A 23,664-nucleotide genomic window follows, 5' to 3' on the forward strand; every position below is an offset into this window, starting at 1 on the left:
CGGTCCTCCGCGATCCCAGCATCCTCCTGACTGTCTGTCTGCCTCTTGAAGGTGAAGCGAAGGAGGGGGGGAGGAAGAAGATGGCCTACCTTTCGCATCGGCAGAAGGTGTTGCGGCTGTACAAGAAGTCCCTGCGGCACCTGGAGTCCTGGGTGGTGTTCAGGTGAGCAAGGAAGAGAATCCGCTGCAGATTCCGGAGTTCCTCCACCATCGGGACAGGCCCGGCGGCGAGGAGAGAAGATCAGTTTGAGTTTGGCCTGGAAGTGTAATAGTAAACATAGTTGCCTTTCAGAACCGATTGGGCGTTAAAAAATGTGGAGCCAATCAAGTCCCGCACAGGGTTTTGCCGGTTTCCACTGCTGCTTCGTTGGTGTTTCTTTTGAGCTGCCAGGTTATTTTATTTGTGACATTTCTATCCCACATTATCCCAAACAAGTTTGAGTTCAATGTGGCTTACAATAAACAGTATGGGATACATAACAAAGAATAATGCATAAGAAAGTAATTTGTTGTAAGAATCCAATTTTACAATAAAATATCATAAACATACTGGGATAGCTCTGGATATTTAACATTTAGAAAATCTACTATGAATGAGAAATTGTACATGAAGCAAAGAGAAAGTTAATGGTAAATAGAGTAATAACCAATTCAGGTAATTAATTGTTTGAGATATGGTCGTTCTTTGTGAGGGTTTGTTTGAACAGGAACGATGTTTGAGGATTTTGTGGAATCTAGCATATTCCTGTATATTTCTTATTTTGGGTGGTAAGGAGTTTGCACCATTTGGTTCCTAAGTAAGTGAAGTCTGCAGAGTGGACTTTTGTAGATCACTTTTTTGCAATTTGGGAGGTGTAGTCTGAGAGAGTTTCTTGCCTCATATTTAGTATTTCTTTGAGGTAAGTTTATTAATGGTACCATATAGTCTGGAGCTGTGCTATTTAGTATTTGAAAGTGATTCTCACATTGACGGGAAGCCAGTGTAGTTTTTTGATTAATAAAGGGGAGGCACTTTCAAAATGAGAGATTTTATATATGAACCTGGCTGCAGTGTTTTGAGCTGTTTGGAGTTTTTTCAACAGGTACTCCTTATAGCCAGTATATATGGCATTACAATAATCAAATTGGGATCAGTGGCGTAGCCAAGGGTGGGCTTGGGTGGGCCAGTAGCAGCATACCTGTGATGTGGCTGGCAGGGATCCCCAAGCCCCACCAGCCGAAAACTCCCAACAAGTGGCCCTCCTGCATACCCTGTAAGTAGCAGATCTTCACCTGCAGTGAGCAGTGACATACATACTGCTCGCACCAACCCCACAGCCTTCCCTCTGATGTATTTCTGCCTAGGTGGAAACAGGAAGTTGCATCAGAGGGAAGGATGTGGGGCCAACATGAGCAGTGTGTATTAGTTGCTGCTCGCTGCTGGTGAAAATCTGCTATTTAAAAGGTATACGGGAGAGGGGATGTTTGAGAGACCATATGGCATGCAGGCGAGAGATGGAGAGACCAAATCACCTGTGGGATGGGGCGAGGTTCTTCTGCCCACCCATCTTGGGCCCAGGCCCACCCAAAATTGGGTGTCTGGCTGCGCCCCTGATTGGGATAATGTTAATGATTGTACCAATAGTCTGAATGTTTCTGATGAGAAATAGGGTCTGATCCTTTTTAGTTTCCAAAGAGACCTGAAAGATTTTGTGATTACTGAGGAAACTTGAGTATCAAATGTTAAATGTTTGTCTATAATTATACCTAGAATTTTCAGATTATTGGCAATGGGGAATGAAGTGTTCTCAATTGTGAAATTGTTGTGGTTGTTTTTGTCAAATAGGTTGGTAATGACCATGAATTTAGTTTTTTCTTTATTTAGCTTTAGTTTGGATTCTGAGGCCCAGGTTTCCAAGTTTTGCCTTTTGTAAGATGTCTTTAATGTTCTTTTTGAAGGTTATGTATATGGTAACATCAGCATATATGAATGTTTTGAATCCTGCTGTTTCTTGTCTGTTGCCTAGTGATGACATCATTACATTTAAACAGAATGGGCGATAATGGAGAACCCTGAGGGACGCCACAGGCCAATGACCAAGGAGAGGTTAAGGTTCCTTTCATTTTCACTTTGTAAGATCTTGATTTCAGGAATCCTTGAAACTATTTGTGGACTGTGCCACATATACCAAAGTTATCTAGTATGTTTAGTAGGATGTTATGATGTACTACATCGAATGCGCTGGACATATCGAACTGCATTATTAAGATCTTAGACCCTATGCGAATTTCTTTTCTGAGATTTGATGCTAGGGTATTAAGGACAGTCTTGGTGCTATAGCATGGTCTGAAACCTGATTGCGATTTGTGTAGTAGGGAGAAATGTGAAAGGTAGTCCATAGTTTGTGCTGCTACTATTCCTTCCATCACCATTATCATCAAAGGAATGGAGGCTACTGGTCTATAGTTTGTTACATCAGTTATGGTGATTGAATTGTTTTGTTTTTTTGTATTAGGATAATAGAACCGTTATTATCAGGGAAAGTGCCATGGAATAGTAGGAAGGAGTTATGCTGCTGATGCAGATTAATGAATATATTAGGAGCTTTCTTCATAAGGTAACTTAGGACAAGGATCTAGTATGCATTGAGGCTCATTTTCAAAGCACTTAGACTTACAAAGTTCCATAGGTTCCTATGGAACTTTGTAAGTCTAAGTGCTTTGAAAATATGCCTCATTGTGAGTTTGAGTATTTTAGGAGGTAATGTTTTACTGTGTCATGGGTTGGTAGTTGGAAGGAACACCAGATTCTGTTGGTAGCTATTCCTGTATGTATGTCTGACTGTTTTTCATAAATATCTTCATGACTTAATTTGAGGATTCCTTCTCTGATTTTAACTATTTTTTGTTTGAAAAAAGTAGCCAGTTACTCTGCTATTGGTGGAGACTCTGTGGTTGTGGTTATTTCTTTTGTGGATAATAGGCTTTCTATCAAATTGAAAAGTTTACTAGTATTAAGGAAATTACCACCGATTATTTTTTGTTATAGTATTGAGCTTTTGCAATTTTGATCTCATTTTTATATGTTTTTATGGCAATTTTTCAAGTTAATTTGTTTTCGTTAGATTTGTCTTTAGCCCATTTTCTTTCCAGTTTTCTACATTTCCTTTTCAAAAGAAGGCTAGATTGATTAAACCAAGGTGACATTTTCTGGGTTGGTTTGGATGTAGATTTGAGGGGAGCTATGTTTGTTATTTAAGACATTTTCACATCGATCATCCTATTTAATCATGAAGTTGTTGTCTGCTGGAGGAAGAGCAGGATTATTCAAGGCGTTAGACCAGAACATTGTGGTATTTATTTTTCCTCTAGTTTTGTGAGGAATCGTAGTACCTTTGTTTTTCATTGATTTTGTATTTTCCCTCCAGTAGAGGAAAAACTCAAGTTTTCTATGATCTGACCGGGGAGTTTGAGTCCAAGTATGGTTACTTAGATGAAAGTTATTGTTGTTTGCAAATTTATAGGCTAATACGTTATGTAAGTGACCTTTATTGTGAGAGGTATGGCTGAATGGTTGTGTGAGTTGCCAGTAGTTTAAAAAGTCAAGTAAATGTTTTGTATTGCTTTCATTATGACTAGGTGTAAATTGATGTCCCCTATTAGTAGGTCATTATAAAATTTAGTGCATATGTTAGATACAAATTCACTGAAGATGTTTTCTGAGGGGGATTCACTGAAGATGGTACTGAGGGGGAGAGGGATCTTGGGGTGATAGTATCCGAGGATCTGAAGGCGACGAAAAAGTGTGACAAGGCGGTGGCTGTAGCGAGAAGGTTGCTAGGCTGTATAGAGAGAGGTGTGATCAGCAGAAGAAAGGAAGTGTTGATGCCCCTGTACAAGTCGTTGGTGAGGCCCCACCTGGAGTATTGTGTTCAGTTTTGGAGGCCGTACTTTGCGAAGTATGTTAAAAAAAATGGAAGCGGTGTAAAGAAAAGCTACAAGAATAGTAAGGGATTTGCGTTCCAAGACGTATGAGCAAAGACTTGCTGACCTGAACATGTATACCCTGGAGGAACAGGGGTGATATGATACAGACGTTCAAATACTTGAAAGGTATTAATCCGCAAAAAAATCTTTTCCGGAGATGGGAAGGCGGTAGAACGAGAAGACATGAAATGATTGAAGGGGGGCAGACTCAAAAAATATGTCAGGAAGTATTTTTTCACGGAGAGGGTGGTGGATGCTTGGAATGCCCTCCCGCGGGAAGTGGTGGAGATGAAAACGGTAACGGAATTCAAACGTGTGGGATATGCATAAAGGAATCCTGTGCATTAGGAATGGATCCTCAGAAGCTTAGCCGAAATTGGGTGGCGGAGCAGGTGGGGGAAGAGAGGTTGGTGGTTGGGAGGCGAGGATAGCGGAGGGCAGACTTATACGGTCTGTGCCAGAGCCGGTGATGGGAGGCGGGACTGGTGGTTGGGAGGCGGGAAATACTGCTGGGCAGACTTGTACGGTCTGTGCCCTGAAAAAGGCAGGTACAAATCAAGGTAAGGTATACACATATGAGTTTATCTTGTTGGGCAGACTGGATGGACCGTGCAGGTCTTTTTCTGCCGTCATCTACTATGTTACTATGATTGCCACCTCCCTGGTGGGCGGTAAAAAAGGATGAAGCAGATATAGGTCATTTAATATTGGATCGTCTTGCGCATGTAACCAGGTTTCAGTAATCAATAGGAGGTGTAATTGTTCTTCTAGCCATTCTCTGATTCTCTGTGTTTTGTTTATTATAGATCTGGCATTAACATATCCAATTGGGACTGGTGTAAATGAGAGTGAATTATGGAGTGTTGCATTTAACATTTGAGATGTTTTCTTGTTGAGAAAGGGTTATGTTTTGTTTTTGAGTAGGGTATTATTTGATGGTGTGTGATTTAGTTGATTTACAATAATTGAATTTGTCATATTGTGTGTTGTGGTGTCCTGTTTTAACTTTAAACCTGTTAGAAATAATGACTGGGATATTAAAGTAGGTTTCTAAAGTGGTGGAAGGAGAGCGAGTTAAATTTGACATAGAATAGTAATACATAGCCAATTAACTGTGAATAACTGGAAGAACATTTTTAGACTAGTCTACTATAATAAAACGCACCTCCAACATTCTGAAGCTGACTCCGTGGCTTCAGTGAAGGGTTCGTAACATCGTAACGTTCGTAAGTCTGTCACATCTCTCTATGCTCCGCCTTCGCGTCAAAACGTGATGACGTCGAGGGCGGAACAATGAGAGTGAAGGCAACGGTGCACAGTTACGATGTCAAGGGACATATCACATGGAACTGTATGGGAAGAAGGGAGGAGCGTCAGGAGAAGTGGTCATTATCAGTGAGTGAAGGCAACGGTACGCATCGTCGATGGACCTATCAGAGGGATGTATGAGAAGAAGGGAGGAGCCTCAGGCAACGGTACGCGATGTCCAGAGACCAATCAGAGGGACATGTATGGGAAGAAGGGAGGAGCGTCAGGAGAAGGGGTCATTTTCAGTGAGTGAAGGCAACGGTACGTGACGTCGATGGACCTATCAGAGGGATGTATGGGAAGAAGGGAGGAGCCTCAGGCAACGGTACGCGACGTCCAGAGACCAATCAGAGGGACATGTATGGGAAGAAGGGAGGAGCGTCAGGAGAAGGGGTCATTTTCTCTGAGTGAAGTCAACGGTGCAAAGCACATTTATCCTAACACTTCCATTTAAAACATTAATGCCAGAAAGTCATCACCTTGCTAGCGCCCGTTTCATTTCTTTGAGAAACGGGCCTTTTTTACTAGTGTGAAATAATGTCTGGAAGTAGACTTACTGCATATGATGAAATTGAGACAGATATTTGATAAGGATGAAGCAGGTGAAGAACTCAGGAGACAGCACAAATTTAAATAATACAGTTAGTGGTATCACCCAACAGTGTCTGGTTTAGAGAGGCTGCTTTCTCCCTGTTTTGTCTGAGTGCTGGAAACTGCTCTCCCAATGTACAAAGGAACAGGCAGAGGACTTGGAGCAGGTTACCTAGTTCCAGGAAGGAGACTTTATGTCCAGTCCTGTGTTTGTTGTCTTTCCTCAAATTAGTGTGGTATTTGAAGTCTGATTCTACCGGTTGAAAGCTGTGTTGCAGAAACTGTAACGTATGAGGATGGGGTCATCAGAAATCCAGGACTATCCAAAACTTTCCCTCCTGGAACTGGGCAGTGTGACAGCTCTGTGCTTTTTCTGGAACATCTAATCACTGATTTAGCCCTGCCACCGAGAGACAAAGCCAGGACCGGGGCAAGCAATCTTGAGCCACATTCCCCTCCCCCCCCCCCCCCCCCACATCATCAGTCAAAAATAAAGAGTTTGATAATATTTATAACTTAATTCCTTCATCATGTTTAATTGAGAATGGGGTTTAAATAGATTCCATACCATTTTCTCTAAACAAAATTGCAGTTGCACTTACACTGTGTGAAAGCTAAAACCAGAAATTCTCCATGCTTTTCCCCTTCCCACAAATTATATTACTTTAAATTCAGAGATCTCCCCACCCCCTCAAATCATATTAGTTGCTTGCAGTTGCCTTTAAATTCAGACTGAGAATAATCATCTGCTACTTACTAGCCTGTGTCAACGAAGACGTTAAGGGCACATAGCTGTCTGTGCAGCTCTGGGGGGCAGACTCGTGGCACTGGCAGTTGCCTCTGCACCTAACGCTGTGTGCACTCAACCCAGCCCCCACTGCTCTGACAATTCTTGGCTGCTAATGCTGTTTTAGTCTTTACATAAGTATTGCCATACTGGGAAAGACCAAAGGTCCATCGAGCCCAGAATCCTGTTTCCAACAGTGGCCAATCCAGGTCACAAATACCTGGCAAGATCCCAAATATGTACAAAACATTTTATACTGCTTATCCCAGAAATAGTGGATTTTCCCCAAGTCTATTTAATAACGGTCTATGGATTTTTCCTTTAGGAAGCCGGCCAAACCTTTTTTTTAAACTCCGCTAAGCTAACCGCCTTTACCACATTCTCTGGCTACGAATTCCAGAGTTTAATTACACGTTGAGTGAAAAAAAGTTTCTCCGATTCATTTTAAATTTACTACATTGTAGCTTCATCGCATGCCCCCTAGTCCTAGTATTTTGGGAAAGCATGAACAGACGCTTCACATCTACCCGTTCCACTCCACTCATTATTTTAGAGACCTCTATCATATCTCCCCTCAGCCACCTTTTCTCCAAGCTGAAGAGCCCTAGCCACTTTAGCCTTTCTTCATAGGGAAGTCGTCCCATCCCCTTTATCGTTTTCGTCGCCCTTCTCTGCACCTTTTCTAATTCCACTATATCTTTTTTGAGATGCTGCGACCAGAATTGAACACAGTATTTGAGGTGCGGTTGCACCATGGAGCGATATAAAAGCATTATAACATCCTTATTTTTGTTTTCCATTCCTTTCCTAATAATACTTTCTTCTCTCCTGTGTTGGTGTGTGCTGGCTGGGACCCAGGAGTGTTAACGCATTAACTCCAGGCTTTGCTGCCACATCTTTCCTGCTGCGTGTCCCCCTCCTGTGGTGGAAACAGGAAGTATGTGATATCAGGAGAACACGGAATGAGGCAGGAGGGACCTGTGGTGGCAGAGAAACACTAAACCCTGGCCCCGGCACACATTGCAGCCTGAGCCTTCTGCAGCTTCCTTCTGGCTGCCTGGCACCCAAAGTCTTGCTGAAATGGTGGCAGCAACACCCGGTCCCCCCCTGGAAGCCGGGCCTGGGAAATCTTTCCTCCCCCCCCCCCCCCCCCCCCCCCCCGGCCCTGGATCTAGCCCTTCCCAATCTTTTCCTCTGTTGTCAGCGATGGTGCTACAAACAAGTCTGGATATGAGCCTCATTTTTGGAGCATGCATGCAGTGCTACTTTTGTGTGTAGCACTCAGGTTCTGGTGTTTGCTGAATCTCTAGATTGGGTTGTCTGTGCCTGCTATTAAGAAATGGTTGGCAACTCTTTGTATAGTCATTGAGTATGCTAAACAGAGAACAGTGTGGTATATAAATGAAGCCCTCAAGAATAGTATTTGCAAATTGTTATTGTTGAAATGCAGAATCAGCAGAAAGCTATTGATCACTGGGGACGAGGATCTGGCATACTTAATCCACATGGTAGCCCTGTTCTGTCTTCCCAATGTGTTTCATATTTGTAAGAGAGAGACCAGGTTTCCATGGGGGTCTGTGACTGTATGGTAGCTCAAAGTCCTGTGCTTGGTATAGCCTTCCTGACTTCTCTGATTGGCAGAAATGGCTTGCTATCTTTAGGGTGGAAAGGAAGGAGTGATGGCAGATTGGGAAGAGGATAGAAGTATGGGGTAATTGGTCTGCTTCTTAGGGCAGAATATTATGAGTCGGTATCTTTATAATCCTTGGGAGTGGGGTTCAGGTGATTTTCTGTAATTTTATCTGTTTTGCAGTGGTAGTTGCCAAGAGATGCTAAAGTGACTGAGTTTGAGAAATCATGGGTAGCTTCTATTTTAATAATCTTTTTTTATTCATGCCTATAGGGATAAGTATCGCTTTGAGGCCTGTTTGCTCCGGGCTCGATTTGATGAGCATAAGGATGAAAAAGATATGGTTAAAGCCACCTTGCTGTTGAAAGCAGCGGAGGAAGAATTCTGGACTAATCAACACCCTCAGCCCTACATCTTCCCTGATTCTCCAGGAGGCACGTCTTATGAGAGATATGACTGCTACAAGGTGAGAAGACTCAAAGTGATTTTTGAATGGTGTACAGCAGTCTGGCAGATGAAATTGGCAGCCATGCAGTTACCGTTAAATTAGAACATGAGAACATGAGCCTGAGACTAGGAGATCTTTGTTTATTGTCCTATCCCTTGATCTTTCCTTCTTCTCTTGGTGCAGTCTGCAATAAATGAGAGTTGTGTCCCCCACCCCCTCCTGTTTGCTGCCCCTTTCTAATATGCTGTAATCCAGTGCTTCTCAAACCTGGTCCTGGAGGCACCCCAGCCAGTCAGGTTTTCGGGATATCCACAGTGAATATTCATGAGAGAGATTTGTGTGCACTGCCTCCACTGCATGTAAATCTTTCATGAATATTCATTGTGGATATCCTGAAACCTGACTGGCTGGGGTGCCTCCAGGACCAGGTTTGGGAACCAGTGCTGTAATCATTCCCCTCCTGTATAAAATAAATGTGTTACTGTTTTTATGTAAATCAGTTAAAATGTAGTACCTGAATAGTAGAAACCAGTGGCTGCAGCCAGAAACTGTTTGCTGGGCCCTGATGAGTTGTTGTTTTCTAGCTTTTCTTGCTCCCTTTCCAGTGCAGAGCCACTAAAGACCTGTTGCCCTCACCCCTTTCCCTGATTTCACCTCCAGGCCCAGTTTGCAAGAAGAAGCACAAGGCAGCAGATTGGGGATGAACAGAAGGTGCTCTCCCCCCTTTGGGAGCACCATGGCTCTTGAATGAATCATATGTGATCGTCTTTGCGATCTGACTAAAGAAATGGCTCCAAAATGTTGAAACTGGCTGATTTTTTTTTTCATGTAACTTTTTCAGACTTATGGACCCATAACATGTTTGAACTTCTGTAGCTTTTTAAAAACTTTTTCACATAAAAGGATAGGATTTGGATTGTTTGCTCTGCCAGAATTCATGGAAACCTCTTTTTTTGTGTGTGTGTCTCCAACGACTTTAGTCACCTTTTCCCAGAGATGATTACATATATTCTTACTGGATTTTGATTTTTAGCTCATGATCTCTCAGTAGTATTTCTAATATATACGCTGGAAGAGAGGAGACATGATAGGGACGTTTAAATATCTCAAGGGCATTTATGTACAGGAAGAGAGCCTTTTTCAAATGAAGGAGAGCTCTGGAATGAGGGGGCATATGACACAGTTAAGAGGGAATAGGCTTTGGAGTAACCTAAGGAAGTATTATTTCACAGAAATGGTGGTGGAGGTGTGGAATGGCTTCCCGGTGGAGTTGGTGGAGTCTAGGACTGTTCCAGAATTTAAAAAGGCATGGGATAAGCATGTGGGATCACTTAGGAGCAGGAAGAATTAGGAGTTACAGAGGATAGGCAGACTGAATGGGTCATATGGCCTTTTTCTGCCGTCATGTTTCTATGTTTCTAACTTATTTCTTCTTATTTTGGGGCTTGAGTGTGATTTGTATGTGGAAAGGGCTGAGATTGTGGTAGAGGTAAGGAAGAGAAAATTTATGGTAGCTTGGAGCAGGAAGAAGTATGGTCACAGGTAGATTTTTGAGCCTACATTGTAAATCACGTACTTGCAGTCCCACTAAGGGAATCTGTTTTTAAGTACACTCATTTCTATGATGACTTCTGGGGTATTGAAATATATAGGGCCCAGTTTACTAAGCCACGTTATAGGTGCATTAGCGTTTTTAACACGCTTTAACCATGTACACGCCTACAATATCCTTATAGGCCCTACACAGTAAGTGAATGCTCTAATTGTAGGCGCATTAAAAATGCTATGTGCCTTAGTAAAAGGGCCCATATTCAGTGCCTTGAGTTAGATGTTAATAATTGCTATAGCAGTGAAGGGAAAGGGAATTGATATTCTGCCTTTCTGTGTTTTTTGCAACTACATTCAAAGCGAGTGAACAAACATGTGGATAAAGGCAAGCCGGTTGATATTGTGTACCTGGATTTTCAAAAGGCGTTTGACAGAGTACCTCATGAAAGACTCCAGAAGAAATTGGAGAATCATGGGATAGGAGGTAGTGTCCTATTGTGGATTAAAAACTGGTTAAAGGATAGAAAAACAGAGAGTGAGTTAAATGGTCAGTATTCTGAATGGAGAAGGGTAATAGTGGGGTTCCTCAGGGATCTGTGCTGGGACCGCTGCTTTTTAATTTATTTATAAATGATCTAGAGATGGGAGTAACTAGTGAGGTAATTAAATTTGCTGACAACACAAAAGTTATTTAAAGCTGTTAAATTGCGAGAGGATTTTGAAAAAGTACAAAAGGACCTTGGGAGACTGGGCGTCTAAATGGCAGATGATATTTAATGTGAGCAAGTGCAAAGTGATGCATGTGGGAAAGAGGAACCCGAATTATAGCTACGTAATGCAAGGTTCCACGTTAGGAGTCACCGACCAAGAAAGGGATATCGGCGTCATTGTTCGTAATACGTTGACACCCTCTGCTCATTGTGCTTCAGTGGTTAAGAAAGCAAATAGAATATTAGGTGTTATTAGGAAAGGAATGGAAAACAAAAGTGAGGACGTTATAATGCCTTTGTATCTGTCCATGGTGGGACCGCATCTCGAATATTGTGTTCAATTTTGGTCACTGCATCTCAAAAAAGATATATTGGAATTAGAAGAAGTACAGAGAAGGGCGACAAAAACGATAAAGGGAACGGGACGACTTCCTTATGAGGAAAGGCTAAAGCGACTAGGGCTCTTCAGCTTGGAGAAAAGACAGCTGAGGGCAGGTATGATAAAAATCTGTAAAATCCGTAATGGAGTTGAATGGGCAAATGAAATTTGGTTGTTTACTCTTTCAAAAAGTATATAGTAATATATTTAAAACTTCTAGTAGAAAATATTTTTCACCCAGTGCATAGTTAAGCTGTGGAACTTGTTGCTGGATTATGTAGTAAACAAAAAAAAAAAAAACCCAGCATAGCTGGTTTTAACAAAGGTTTGGAAAGTTTTCTGGGGGAAGTCCGTAGAACATTAAGGTAGACGTAGGGAAAGCCATTGCTTATCCCTGGAGTAAGTAGCATGGAATTTTGCTACTTTTTGGGATCGTGCCAAGTACTTTTGACATGGATTGGCAATGGTTAGAAACGGTTTACTGGACTTGATGGACCTTGATCTGTCCTAGTATGGTAACACATGTTTCAAAAAGGGTTCCAGACATGCCCCGGGAAATTAAAGACCAGTGAGCCTGACATCAATGCCAGGCAAAATGGTAGAGTGTATTATAAAAAAGCAAAATTACTGAACATGTACATAGGCATGGATTAATGGGACAAAGCCAATATGAATTTAGCCAAGGGAAATCTTGCCTCACTAATCTGCTACATTTCTTTGAAGGGGTGAAGAAACATGAATAAAGTTAAGCCAATTGATACTCTATATCTGGGTTTTCAGAAGGCATTAGATTATGTACCTCATGAACAACTCTTAAGGAAATTAGAATCATGACATAGGTGGCTATGAGGCTCATTTTCAAAGCACTCAGAGACTTACAAAGTTCCATAGGTTACTGTGGAACTTTATGAGTCTAAGTGCTTTGAAAATACGCCTCGGTGTCTTATTGTGGATTAAGAACTTGTTGAAAGGTAGAAAGCAGAGAGTAGAGTTATAATGGTCAGTATTCTCAGTTGAGAAGGGTAAATAATAGAGTTCCCTAGGGATCTGTACTGGGGCCGCTGATTTTAAACATATTTAGAAATGATCTGGAAACAGGTGAGGTGGTTAAATTTGCTGATGACACAAAATTCAAAGTTGTTAAATCACAATAGGATTGTGAAAAATTGCAAGAGCAATCTGGCAGTCTGGGCACCCAAATGGCAGATGATTTAATGTGAGCAAGTGCAAAGTGATGTGTGTAGGGAAGAGGAGCCCAAAGTACTTGAGGAATCGCCACCCAGGAAAAGGATGTCATTGAGGTTACATTGAAACACTTTGTTCAGTGTGCAATAGCAGTTCAGAAAGCAAGTAGATTGTTAGGAATTATTAGGAAAAGAATGGAGAACAAAACAGGTTATTGTAATGGCTTTGTATTGCTTCATGGTGTAACCACACCTTGAATATTGTGTGTAGCTCTGGTCACCACATCTCAAAAGATATATAACTGAATTAGAAACCGTACAGAGAAGGGCATCCAAAGTGATAAAGAGGATGGAACGGCTTGGCTGTGAGAAAAGGCTAAAGCAGCTAGAGCTCTTCAGCTTGGAGAAGAGACTGTTGAGAGGAGATTTTATAGAGGTCTATAAAATCCTGAGTGGAACAAGTAGATCATTTGTTTACTCTTTCTAAAAGTACAAAGACTAGGAGGGGGAGGATATGTAATGAAGCTACTAAGTAGTACATTTAAAACAAATTGGAGGAATTATTTTTTTCACTCAATGTTTAAGCTCTGGAATTTGTTGCCAAACAATGTGGTTAGCATAGCAGGGTTTAAAAAAAGGTTTGCACAAGTTCCTTAAAACAAAACAAAAAATGTGCATAAACATTATTAAGGTGGACTTGGGAAAATCCACTACTTATTTGTGGTAAGCAGCATAAAATCTGTTTTACTACTTTGGGATCTTGTCGGGTACTTGTGGCCTGGATTAGCCATTGTTGCAAACAGGATATTGGCTTGATGGACCTTCGGTCTGTCCCAGTTTAACAATACTTATATACTTATCTGCATTTCAAATTAAAGATACCCACTCCAACATTCAGGCTGTTAGGTATAAAAATCTGTGTTTAAGGTGTATATCCAGTATTGTTCTCAATTTAGGGTTTGGTCTCAGTCTTCACCTCACCAGTGTATTTCCATATGATCTATAGTTTGCCGTAGTAAATTCTGGAAAACATGACTTAAACACAATATTTTACCATTGAAGCCATTACTATTTTGTGTTTTATTAAGTCAGGTTGGATGCTTAACCAAAGGGAATGGGCCAGGGTACTTCAAGAACATGATCTCCGTCTATACAGCCCCAAAGATGCTAAGATTTTTTTCCAAGAAGTATCCCTAACCACAGCCTCTCCAAAGGAAATCACACAGTGACACTTGCCAATGAGATTTCTCTGGAGTAGTCCCCACACTCTGGAATGAACTCCCAAAAAGACTTCACCTAACACAAGACTATATGTACTTCAGAAGTCAGATAACAGCCTGGTTCTTCTTCAAAGTCTTGGACAGAAGAAGCAACTAACTTAAATATTCGCACCTTTTCAATAGTATTTCAAAGTGAGTTACATTTACCTGGGGTCTTGCCAGGTATTTGTGACCTGGATTGGCCACTGTTGGAAACAAGGTGCTGGGCTCGATGGGCCTTTGGTCTTTCCCAGTATGGCAATACTTATGTACTTATGTACGTACACTGGTATCCCTTTGGTACATGAACAAAAATTACCTAAAGACCATGACTACCAAGCGGCAGTAGTGTAGCTAGGACTGAATTGGACTTGGGTGGAAAATTTAAAATGGGACCATGTAACACCATCTCTTTGAAGACAGTGGGAACTGGGGGGGGGAAACCCCTTCAAGCTTCAGTAACTAAACCCTGCAAAAGAACAAATGCATTCCAGGCCTACAGAGAAGCTTTGTCATAATAAAGTAACACTGATGTCCAAGACTTAAATAGCACCAACCCTATCTATAAAAAGGCAGCACCCTGACATTTAAAGACTTGAAAACAAATATTAATGAGCAAAGGTTTGTGTTTTTGTTTTTCTCAAAGCTGCAGAACTAAGAGGCAGATGCAGCAACCAAACGTAAAAAAATCTAAATCGTTAAAGTCCCTAACGATTTTAAAATAACGAAGAATGCACCAAAAAAAAAAGTCACACATGCTGAGATCGGTATTGAAACGTACAATGTATCAAAGAATCACAATACACATCGTTAATCGGCCCCCAAATCATGCGCAGAACAGCCAAGCGTTATGTTAGCTGCTGTGCGCATGCCACAAACAGTCAAAATACAGTCAAAACACAAGCACATGGCTCCCAAATCAAAACAAAAAGGGTCGGGAGGGGGCAAAGGCGCTCGTCAGGAGCATCCTGTATGGCCGTCCTTGCCCCCCCCCCCCACCCGTGGTCGCCGTTCCCCCCTGCCCCACTTCCCCCTGCATTCTAAATTAAAAAGCAAGAAGAAAAGCAAACGTACCTTTAGCAGCCCCGGCCCCCCTCCCTTCCTCACTACTCTGTCTCCCCTCAGCTCCGCCTCCCGACATCCTCCGCCCTGTGCCCCGCCCCCTCTTGGGGTCGTCGCTGCCATTCCCCTCCTCCATCGGGCCCCCCTCCCTCTTACCAGGCCCGTGCAGCGCCTCTCTCCTCTGTCCAAAGGCGCTGCACGGGCAAGAAGAAAGCTGATGCCTGCCTTTGCACAGCTTCGGTCGCGCTTCTCTCTCCTCCTGGGCCCGCCCCTGTCTGACGTCGGTAACCTACGTAGGTTACTGACGTCAGACAGGGGCGGGCGCAGGAGGAGAGAGACGCGCGACCGAAGCTGTGCAAAGGCAGGCATCAGCTTTCTTCTTGCCCGTGCAGCGCCTTTGGACAGAGGAGAGAGGCGCTGCACGGGCCCGATGGAGGAGGGGAATGGCGGCGATGACCCCAAGAGGGGGCGGGGCACAGGGCGGAGGATGTCGGGAGGCGGAGCTGAGGGGAGACACTTCTGTGTTAGATCCGAGTCGGGCTCTAGCGACCCGTTTGGGCTGGGCAAAATGTAAAAAAATCACAACACAGAACAGTTAGAATTGCTCTAAGCTTCGGTTTTCTTGGGACAGAGTCGGGCTCTAGCGACCCGTTTGGGCTGGGCAAAATGTAAAAAAATCACAACACAGAACAGTTCAGAATTGCTCTAAGCTTCGGTTTTCTTGGGACAGAGTAGTGAGGAAGGGAGGGGGGCCGGGGCTGCTAAAGGTACGTTTGCTTTTCTTCTTGCCCGTGCAGTCTGAGGACGGGAATGCATGCCTAGAAAAAAAATATTTTTGAACTCCTTGGGGCTTGTAGAGGCTTCTGTTTATGGATTGTGCCTTTCAGTTTCCTTTTGACCAATCACAGCGCTATTAGCTCTGCTAATGCGCTGGGATTGGCTCACAGTTTGTTTTTTCACTTTACTATTTTTCCTGGCACAGAGCTGTCCTAACGAGAGGTCCAGACCTCTCGTTAGATTTCCTGCCTTTTTCCTGCGTAAAGGCAATCGGAAAAGGTTAGTGCATGTCGTTTCAATGGGGTTTTCACACTAATTGCTCATCTCCATTCCGTTTTCGTTAGCTGCTGGCTTCCTCGGTAAAAGCCCTTTGATGCATGCAACGGATCAAATTTTCTTCGTTGGAGGGTCATTAAAGGCTTATTAAGCTTTAGTGCATCTGCCTCTAAAAGACATGAAAATATTTGTTTTATTTCTATTTATTACCTTTAATGGAAAATAAGGTATGAACCTTCTTATTGGACTAACAATACATTAATACGGTTTATGGTTTATTCAGATTTGTTGAATCGCCTTTTTTTACAAAGTAATTCAAGGTGATATACAGTGAAAACAAATCTTAGAAAAGCATTCCAATGAACTAGGAAAGCAAACCATTCATAACAAGAAAACTTTCAAATATCTTGGCAATAAACAGCAACATTTCATATTTTTATCCAGAAAAGATTGGACGTCAGTATTAAAACAAAATGTATTAATTTAGTCCAATAAAAATATTGCCTTATTTTCCTTTCTTTTGTTTTATTTCTTTGTATTTCCTTAAGTTAGCTTAACGGGAGTTTGATAAGCATTACTATCTTATCCGTTCCACCTCCGCTTACCTCCTGCAATGTCTATTAAGATGTTTTTAATGTGTGCTGTTTTGCCATTGAAATAACATGCTGTGTTATAGTGTGAACTGTTATTTGAATGTTTTGTTTTTTTTTACTTCTCACATATTGCCTATGTCCAGGTTATTCTTTCTGTACACAATACTGGGTGAATTTCTTCAAAATGGCAATAAATAAATCATAATGTGGTTTTAAATGATCTTTTAGTGCAGCCCATATACAAGGGACAGTGAGAAATCTTGCTGAAAAGATGCTTATTGTTGGGGTACCTTTCTCCATGTGAGGTTTGGTAGCAGAAATCACATTTTCTACACGGGTAATGTCCATACAACAAGCCATTTGATAGTTATGATGGCTAGACATTTAGGTAAACACTGTCCAGTTTGTTTTGGGAACCAGAGTATACTGCTGCTGGAATTCTGTGAGACTTCACAGCGCAGAACTTGTGCAGATTTGCCCTTTTCCCTTGCAGAATCTACCGCAGTAGTACCGTGGAAATGCTGGCTGGCTCACCATTCCTAGCTTAACACACCCTGGTGGTCTAGTGGTCTCTCCGGGGGCAGGAAGATCCCCACTCTTTCCTGTCTGCTACCATTGCTTTGAACTGGTAACTCCATAAGGGCACTTAAGGTAACTGGGACAAAATACTTGATGAGTGGAAGAGTAGCTTAATGGTTAGAAAAGTAGAATGCTAGCTCCGGTTCAAATTCAGCTTCTCCCACTGACGCAACTTGCCTAAGGTCACAAACTTAGGCGAGTTGTTTCACTTTTCATTGTTTCGGGTACAATTTAGCGTGTGAGCCCTTTTGGGCAAGGAAATAACTTATATAACCCAAATGTAACTTGCTATGAGATCAGATTTGAAAAAGGCAAGTAATAACTGTAAAATCCAAATTGGTTTCCCAATGAAGGCATTTGCAGTGCACCAACTTGATCCTCATTAATTGTTGCCATTTTTATTTTTCAGTCAAGGGAGATCCAGCCTTGTCTTCCTCCTACCCAAGTTAGAGATGGCTTGGGTATATCCCATGTGTGTGTGGACTGGTATAGCAGGATGAGAAGAAAAGGGAAATGTTAAGCTTACCTGTTAGTTTCCTTTCTTTGAATTCTGCTGGAGCAGTCTAGATTTCCTTCCTATTTCCCATTGGAAGACCATAACTACTGAAGGGCTTCCAACTCTTGATTGTCTGGGTTTCTGTCAGTACTGGACTCTCAAGTCTGACCAGAGCCCTGCCTCTGTTGAGCTCAGGAAGACAGGATATTCAGACCTACAATATTAACCCTCAGTCTAGCTCTAGGGAGGTGAGAACAGGGGTTTAATTAACAGTCGGGTCTTTTCTTGGTCTGTTAAGTGTTTGATGTTAAAGATGCTCAAGTTCTTTAGCTAGGCTATTAGTATACTAGCAGTGGCTCAGTTATACCTCCTCTTAATGCAGCCATGTGCCGTTAGGGTAAAAGAAGCCCATGCATCTGGGCCAGTGTGGCTGACTTCAAGGAAAGGAAATTAACAGGTAAATTTAAATATCTCTCATGTTCTCTCATATGTGTATGTTTTGTTAACAAGCCACAAAACAAAAAGCACCAAGGACCTCCAAAAAATGGGGGTTAAAGTCTTTAATCATATATTGAAGGAACAATACTTGAATGGACCTGACACGGTCCGTGTTTCGGCGCGCAGTGCCTGCCTCAGGAGTCACAAGAAACAGCTGACAACATGCGGCGGTATTGTAAAAACAATACAATTTTAAGGCTGAAGAAACTGCAACACCGTGTGATCCCCTTCACATAGAGTAAGCACAAAAATATCTCTGATGAACAAATGCGGTCCTCCAGTAGCGTCTGATTTAGTCCGCTACTGGAGGACCGCATTTGTTCATCAGTTTCTTGCGACCCCTGAGGCAGGCGTTGTGCGCCGAAACACGGACCGTGTCGGGTCCATTCAAGTATTGTTCCTTCAAAATATGATTAAAGACTTTAACCCCCATTTTTTTGGAGGCCCTTGGTGGTTTTTGTTTTGTGGCTTGGCTTTTTGTTTGTGCTTTGCTCCCTCTCTGTTATACTATGTTTTGTTAACAGGCATCCTCCAGGCATAATATTTGAGTAACCTGTTAACTGTATTTTTTAGTTTCTTTATCATTGTTCAGACTTTTAACTGGAAAAGCCTCATAAATTTAATGTGATAAAATAAACAAGGGATTCGGGAAACAAAACTATCCACATAACATGGGTGTCTTTTCTGAAAATCCTTAAAAACTGACCTTTTTTAATTATAATTATTATTATTATTATTGCAACTAGACATGGTGGAACTGGGATTAAATATCAATTGCATCCCATTTGAAAAGCAGGCTGATTGGTGCACCTTGTAATTCTGATTTGTTCCCTCTATGAATTACACTAATTAAAGCTTTATAATTCTGCTGCTGGTAAGCATGGTCCTTTTGCAGAGCCTGGCAGCTGCTGATTGTCCCTGTGTAGACAGGAGATGTGTGCTGGGGGTTTGGGGAAATAGAAGTAAATACTTTAACTTTTCTTTGTTCTTGTTGGTATTAGATAGTATGTGGTTGAAGCCATTTCCTTCTGTTGCTGTTTCCCCTGACAGGTGCCTGAATGGTGTTTGGATTTCTGGCACCCTTCCGAGAAAGCAATGTATCCTGATTACTTCTCCAAAAGAGAGCAATGGAAAAAACTGCGAGCTGAGAGCTGGGACAGGGAGGTGAGTGCAGGTTTAAATATGTACCTTTGCAAATTATGAATCCTGTGATAAGAAAAGCAGAATACTACATACCACGTTTGGGTGATACCATCCGATGGAGCCCGGTACAAATGCTATCCAGCATTCTGGAAGCTTCAGAAGCGGGTGCCTTCCCACCTGATGTGAGCACACAGGACAGTTATTCATTGGTTTTTCTGCGAAACAGAGTACTTGCGTCTTGTCAGCTTTCCCCAGCATGTCTTTATCCAGCTGTTTTGGTGCCTTCCCTAGCAGTATGCAGGACCTTTATTTCATTAATTTTCGGTCAGTTTTTAAAAATAAAAAAAATTTCTTCCTTTTTTAATCCTGTATAATAAAAAGCACCTCCAACGTTCTGAAGCTGACTCCATGGCAGTGAAAGTTTGAAGGGTTCGTGCTGCCTCTAACGCTGTATCCATCTCCTGAATTGACATCACGCACTTCCAGTTTCGTCACAAACAGCACTGACCAACCACAGGATAGCAGCACGAGGCACAACCTCAACGTCTATAGCCTTCCCTTCAAGTTCGTTCCCTCAGAGTCCTGCCCTCGCGGAAAGAGGAAATGATGTCAGCAGGCGGGACTCAGAGGGAACGATGTCGAAGGGAAGGCTACAGACAGGCAGGGCTTTCAAAGACGTAGCCGCTTCAACGGAGGTAAACGGGGGAATGAAGAGAATCTCTGGGTGGCTGGAGGGGGGGCAGGGGAGCGAGGAGAATCTCTGGGTGGCTGGAGGGGAGCAGGGGAGAGAGGAGAATCGCAGGGTGGCTGGAGAGGGGGGCAGGGGAGACAGGAGAATTACTGGGTGGCTGGAGGGGGGGGCAGGAGAGAGAGGAGCATTGCTGGGTGGCTGGAAGGGGGCAGGGGAGAGAAGAGCATCGGTGGGTGGTTGGAGGGGGGCAAGGGAAAAAATCGCTGGGTGGCTGGAGAGGGGGCAGGGGAGAGGAGAATCACTGGGAGGCTGGAGGGGGGACAGAGGAGACTCGCTGGGTGGCTGGAAGGGGGGCAGGGGCGAGAGGAGAATCGCTGGGTGGCTACAGGGGGGGCAGGGAACAGAGGGGAATCGCTGGGTGGCTGGAGGGGGAGCAGGTGAGAGAGGAGACACACTCGCACCCAGCGGTCTCTCTCTCTGTCACACACTCGTACATTCACTCTCTCACACATAGTCACTCTCACACACACTCTCTCAAACATACACACTCCGAGAAAAACCTTGCTAGCGCCCGTTTCATTTGTGTCAGAAACGGGCCTGTTTTACTAGTTTCTTAATATTTTTTGGTTTGTTAAAATTTCCTTTCATTTTCTCACAGCTCTCTTAGGCCTGTGCACCCGGTTAAGTTTCTTTTCTATTTAAACCAAAAAAAATAATAAATGGAGACATTTGATTTCACTTCAGCTATTTTTTTCCCCAGTGAACGCTTTTTTTTTTTTTTTTTTAAGCCACTGAGAGTTTTATTAGGTGTAGCAAAACCATCTCGAAGACTGATATGCATAGTTGGTGCTTGCCGTGCCTGGGACCTGACCATAGAGCCTCTAATTTTCATCTCTGTTCTAAAATGCAGAAGAGGACACAAAAAAAGTCAGGAGGCTCAGCACAGACACTTTTTGGCGCTTCTAAGTCCGGCATCAGCCCCTGTGGGTGGCAGAGCTGCTTTGGACAGTGAGGGTGCACCGGCATGGAGGAGGTCTTCCTCTCACAGATGATCACAAATGCAAACAAGAGGCAATGATCTGCAAAAAGCAAAGCAGTACAACACAAAACAGGCCAACAGGTATAGAGGTATGCAATTTATTGCCACATTCATTACGCCGAACAAGGAGTCTCTCTTGCATCCCAACCTCCAATTCTTAGCCCTCACAGCTTGGATGTTGAGAGGGTAGAGTTTGTATCCCTCCAACCTCATGAAGGTGGCTTCTGGATCCTGCTTGCTTCCAGGAAAGATTCCATTAAAAGATCACCATGCCCATCTCTGTACAGCCTTTGGTTGTTCAACTTATGAAGGGTTTGCTGTTGACCAAGCCCCCCCCATGAAACCAAGCCCCCTCGCAGTCACATCTTGCAACTGCCTTGAGCAATGTTCCCAATGCAACAGTCGGTTTGGTCAGACAGTTCTGCAGAATATGTTTGTAGTCTAGAATCCAACTCCATCCTCCTAGACCCGTTTGTATTCTGTTCCAGGCTGCATCTACACCTTAGCTGTGTATATGCGTTCTAGGTTCATTGGTTCCTGATTGGCTTTGCCTGTTGCAAGGCCCTATTAACCGGTATTTGTTGTTTTCAGTGAACTTGATAGCTAGGGATTCCCAAATGTGGTATTCTAATGTCCTGCTTTTCCTCGGAGAAAGGGAAGTTACTCACCTGTAGTAGATATTCTCTGAGAACAGCAGGGCACACATTACCACATTCCTTCCCATTTCCTTTTCCTTATTTATTGTACTTCTGGTCCTGCACAGTCGCATCTTGTGGAAAGTCATCTCCACATGTGTGGTACGGTGCTTCTGAAGCTTCCAGAATGCTGGGCAGTGTCCTTGTCAGGTTCCATCAGATAACGGTGCCCAAATGTGGTAGTGTATGTCCTTGGAGAACACTTTCTACAGGTAAGTAACTTTTACTTTACCTTGCACTGATGTAAAAAAAAAAAAAAATGTATTGGTAAGTGTTATAAAGGACTTAGTTGTAGCACCCCCCCCCCCCCCCCCCCCCAGCAGGACTGTAAGTGGAGGGCTCATAAGAACATCAGCATTGCCGTACTGGGAAAGACTTGGTGAGGTTGGATGGGGGAGACAGACACAGAGATGTTAGATGCCTGTTCATCTCTTTATTCTTCCTTATTTTAAAAGTACTGCCTGAGAATCCGTACTGACCCAATCCCTGAGCAGTCTGGATTTTTGAACTTGTGATCTTTTTTTCTAGGTTTTGAGGAAGTGTCAGCTGGTCGAATGTTTCCTGACAGCTAGTTACTTGGATACACATCCCAGAATGTTCAGGGTGGTACTTGAGGAGGGCTAGTGACTAAGAATTTCAAGCTAGATGGCTGTGTTTGGAAACAACTAGGCTTTTTTGATAGGGAAGATGGGTCCAGATCTGCTTTCTCAGTGCAAGTTTCAGCAAGCCATTTTTATATTTCTGTATCCAGCACAATTAATAATTCTGCACATCACTCTAAGAGAAGCAATCAGTAGTTAACACAACAATGCTATTTGATTAAAGGCGATTCTGCAGAAATTGGACTATATTCAGTTGATGTCTGAGCTGACTGCTATGCGACTGGGTCGTCTGCTACCATATCATTGAGTTTGGAATCCATACACGGAGTGGTTGGCACAACCGGACTCTACCTTGACAATTAACTAGGAGGGAGGGAGTGGAGGGGGGGAGGTGGGAAGGAGTTAAAGCTATTCTGAATATTTGCATTTATATTTGTATGTTTGGTCTTTATTCAATAAAAATTAAAAAAAAAAAAAAAAAAACAATGCTATTTGATTTCTTCTGTTCTTCAGGTTCAGCAGCTTCAGGAAGAAACTCCAGCAGATGGACCTAAAACTGAAGCTTTACCTCCTGCTCGCAGGCAGGGGGATTTACCCCCACTCTGGTGGGATTATGTGACTCGTCCTCGTGAACTTCCATCATAGAGTCCGTACCAGCATGCAGATTTCGGGCTCTGAGATGCTCTGTATTCACAAACAGTAAAAGAAGTACTATTTATGTTCAGTGTTCTGATGTATAAGGTGGCTAGAGAAATTGCCAGAAGTATACAGTACAATAAAGAATACCGTCTACCATGTCCCTTGTTGTATTCCATATTATTAGTGTTATTGCAAAATGTATGCTAAAAAAATAAATTAACGACACTGTCTACATTTGTTTTTGTTAGCATACAGGTTTTCATGTCCAAAAACTTCACTAGGGCAATTCTGATTCCAGTGGTAACAAAGCATTGTTTCTCAGCTATAACAGGTGCTGTTCAGAGCCAGCAGGACTGATTTTAAGCACAGCTGTGGGTGCCACTATCGGACATTGCCAGGGTGGAACAGGTTTCCCGGAGCTCAGAAAAGAGTGTAAAATTTTGAGCATGTTTGGCCCATCCCACACACCTCAGTAAGAACATAAGGACTGCTATACTGAGTAGGACCAAAAGTCTATCAAAGCCCAGTATCTAGTTTCCAAGGGTAGTCAGTTTAGGTTACAAGTACCAAGCAGGATTCCAAAATGTAGATAGGTTCCCCAGGGATATGCAATGGCTTTTCTTAAGTCTATCCTTTTTTAGTAAAAGTTTATGGATCTTTATTTCAATTTTTATATATATTTTTTTACCCAACTACATTAACTGCTTATACCATCTCCAGCAACAAATTACAGAGCTCAGTTATATAATGAATGCTGGGTGTAT

General features: G+C 42.7%; 1 protein-coding gene across 1 annotated transcript; it reads left to right on the forward strand.

Annotated features, from left to right (window-relative positions):
- Nucleotides 1–19: 19 nt before the first annotated feature.
- NDUFB9 (NADH:ubiquinone oxidoreductase subunit B9) lies at nucleotides 20–23,058 on the forward strand. Its single transcript, XM_030218960.1, has 4 exons — nucleotides 20–163; nucleotides 8,556–8,748; nucleotides 19,142–19,255; nucleotides 22,775–23,058. The coding sequence occupies exons 1-4, from the start codon at nucleotides 81–83 to the stop codon at nucleotides 22,904–22,906; spliced, it is 522 nt and encodes a 173-aa protein (XP_030074820.1). The 5' UTR covers nucleotides 20–80; the 3' UTR covers nucleotides 22,907–23,058.
- The last annotated feature ends 606 nt before the right edge of the window (nucleotides 23,059–23,664 follow it).

This window comes from Microcaecilia unicolor, chromosome 1 (genome assembly GCF_901765095.1).
Source record: "Microcaecilia unicolor chromosome 1, aMicUni1.1, whole genome shotgun sequence".
Lineage (NCBI taxonomy): Eukaryota > Metazoa > Chordata > Amphibia > Gymnophiona > Siphonopidae > Microcaecilia > Microcaecilia unicolor.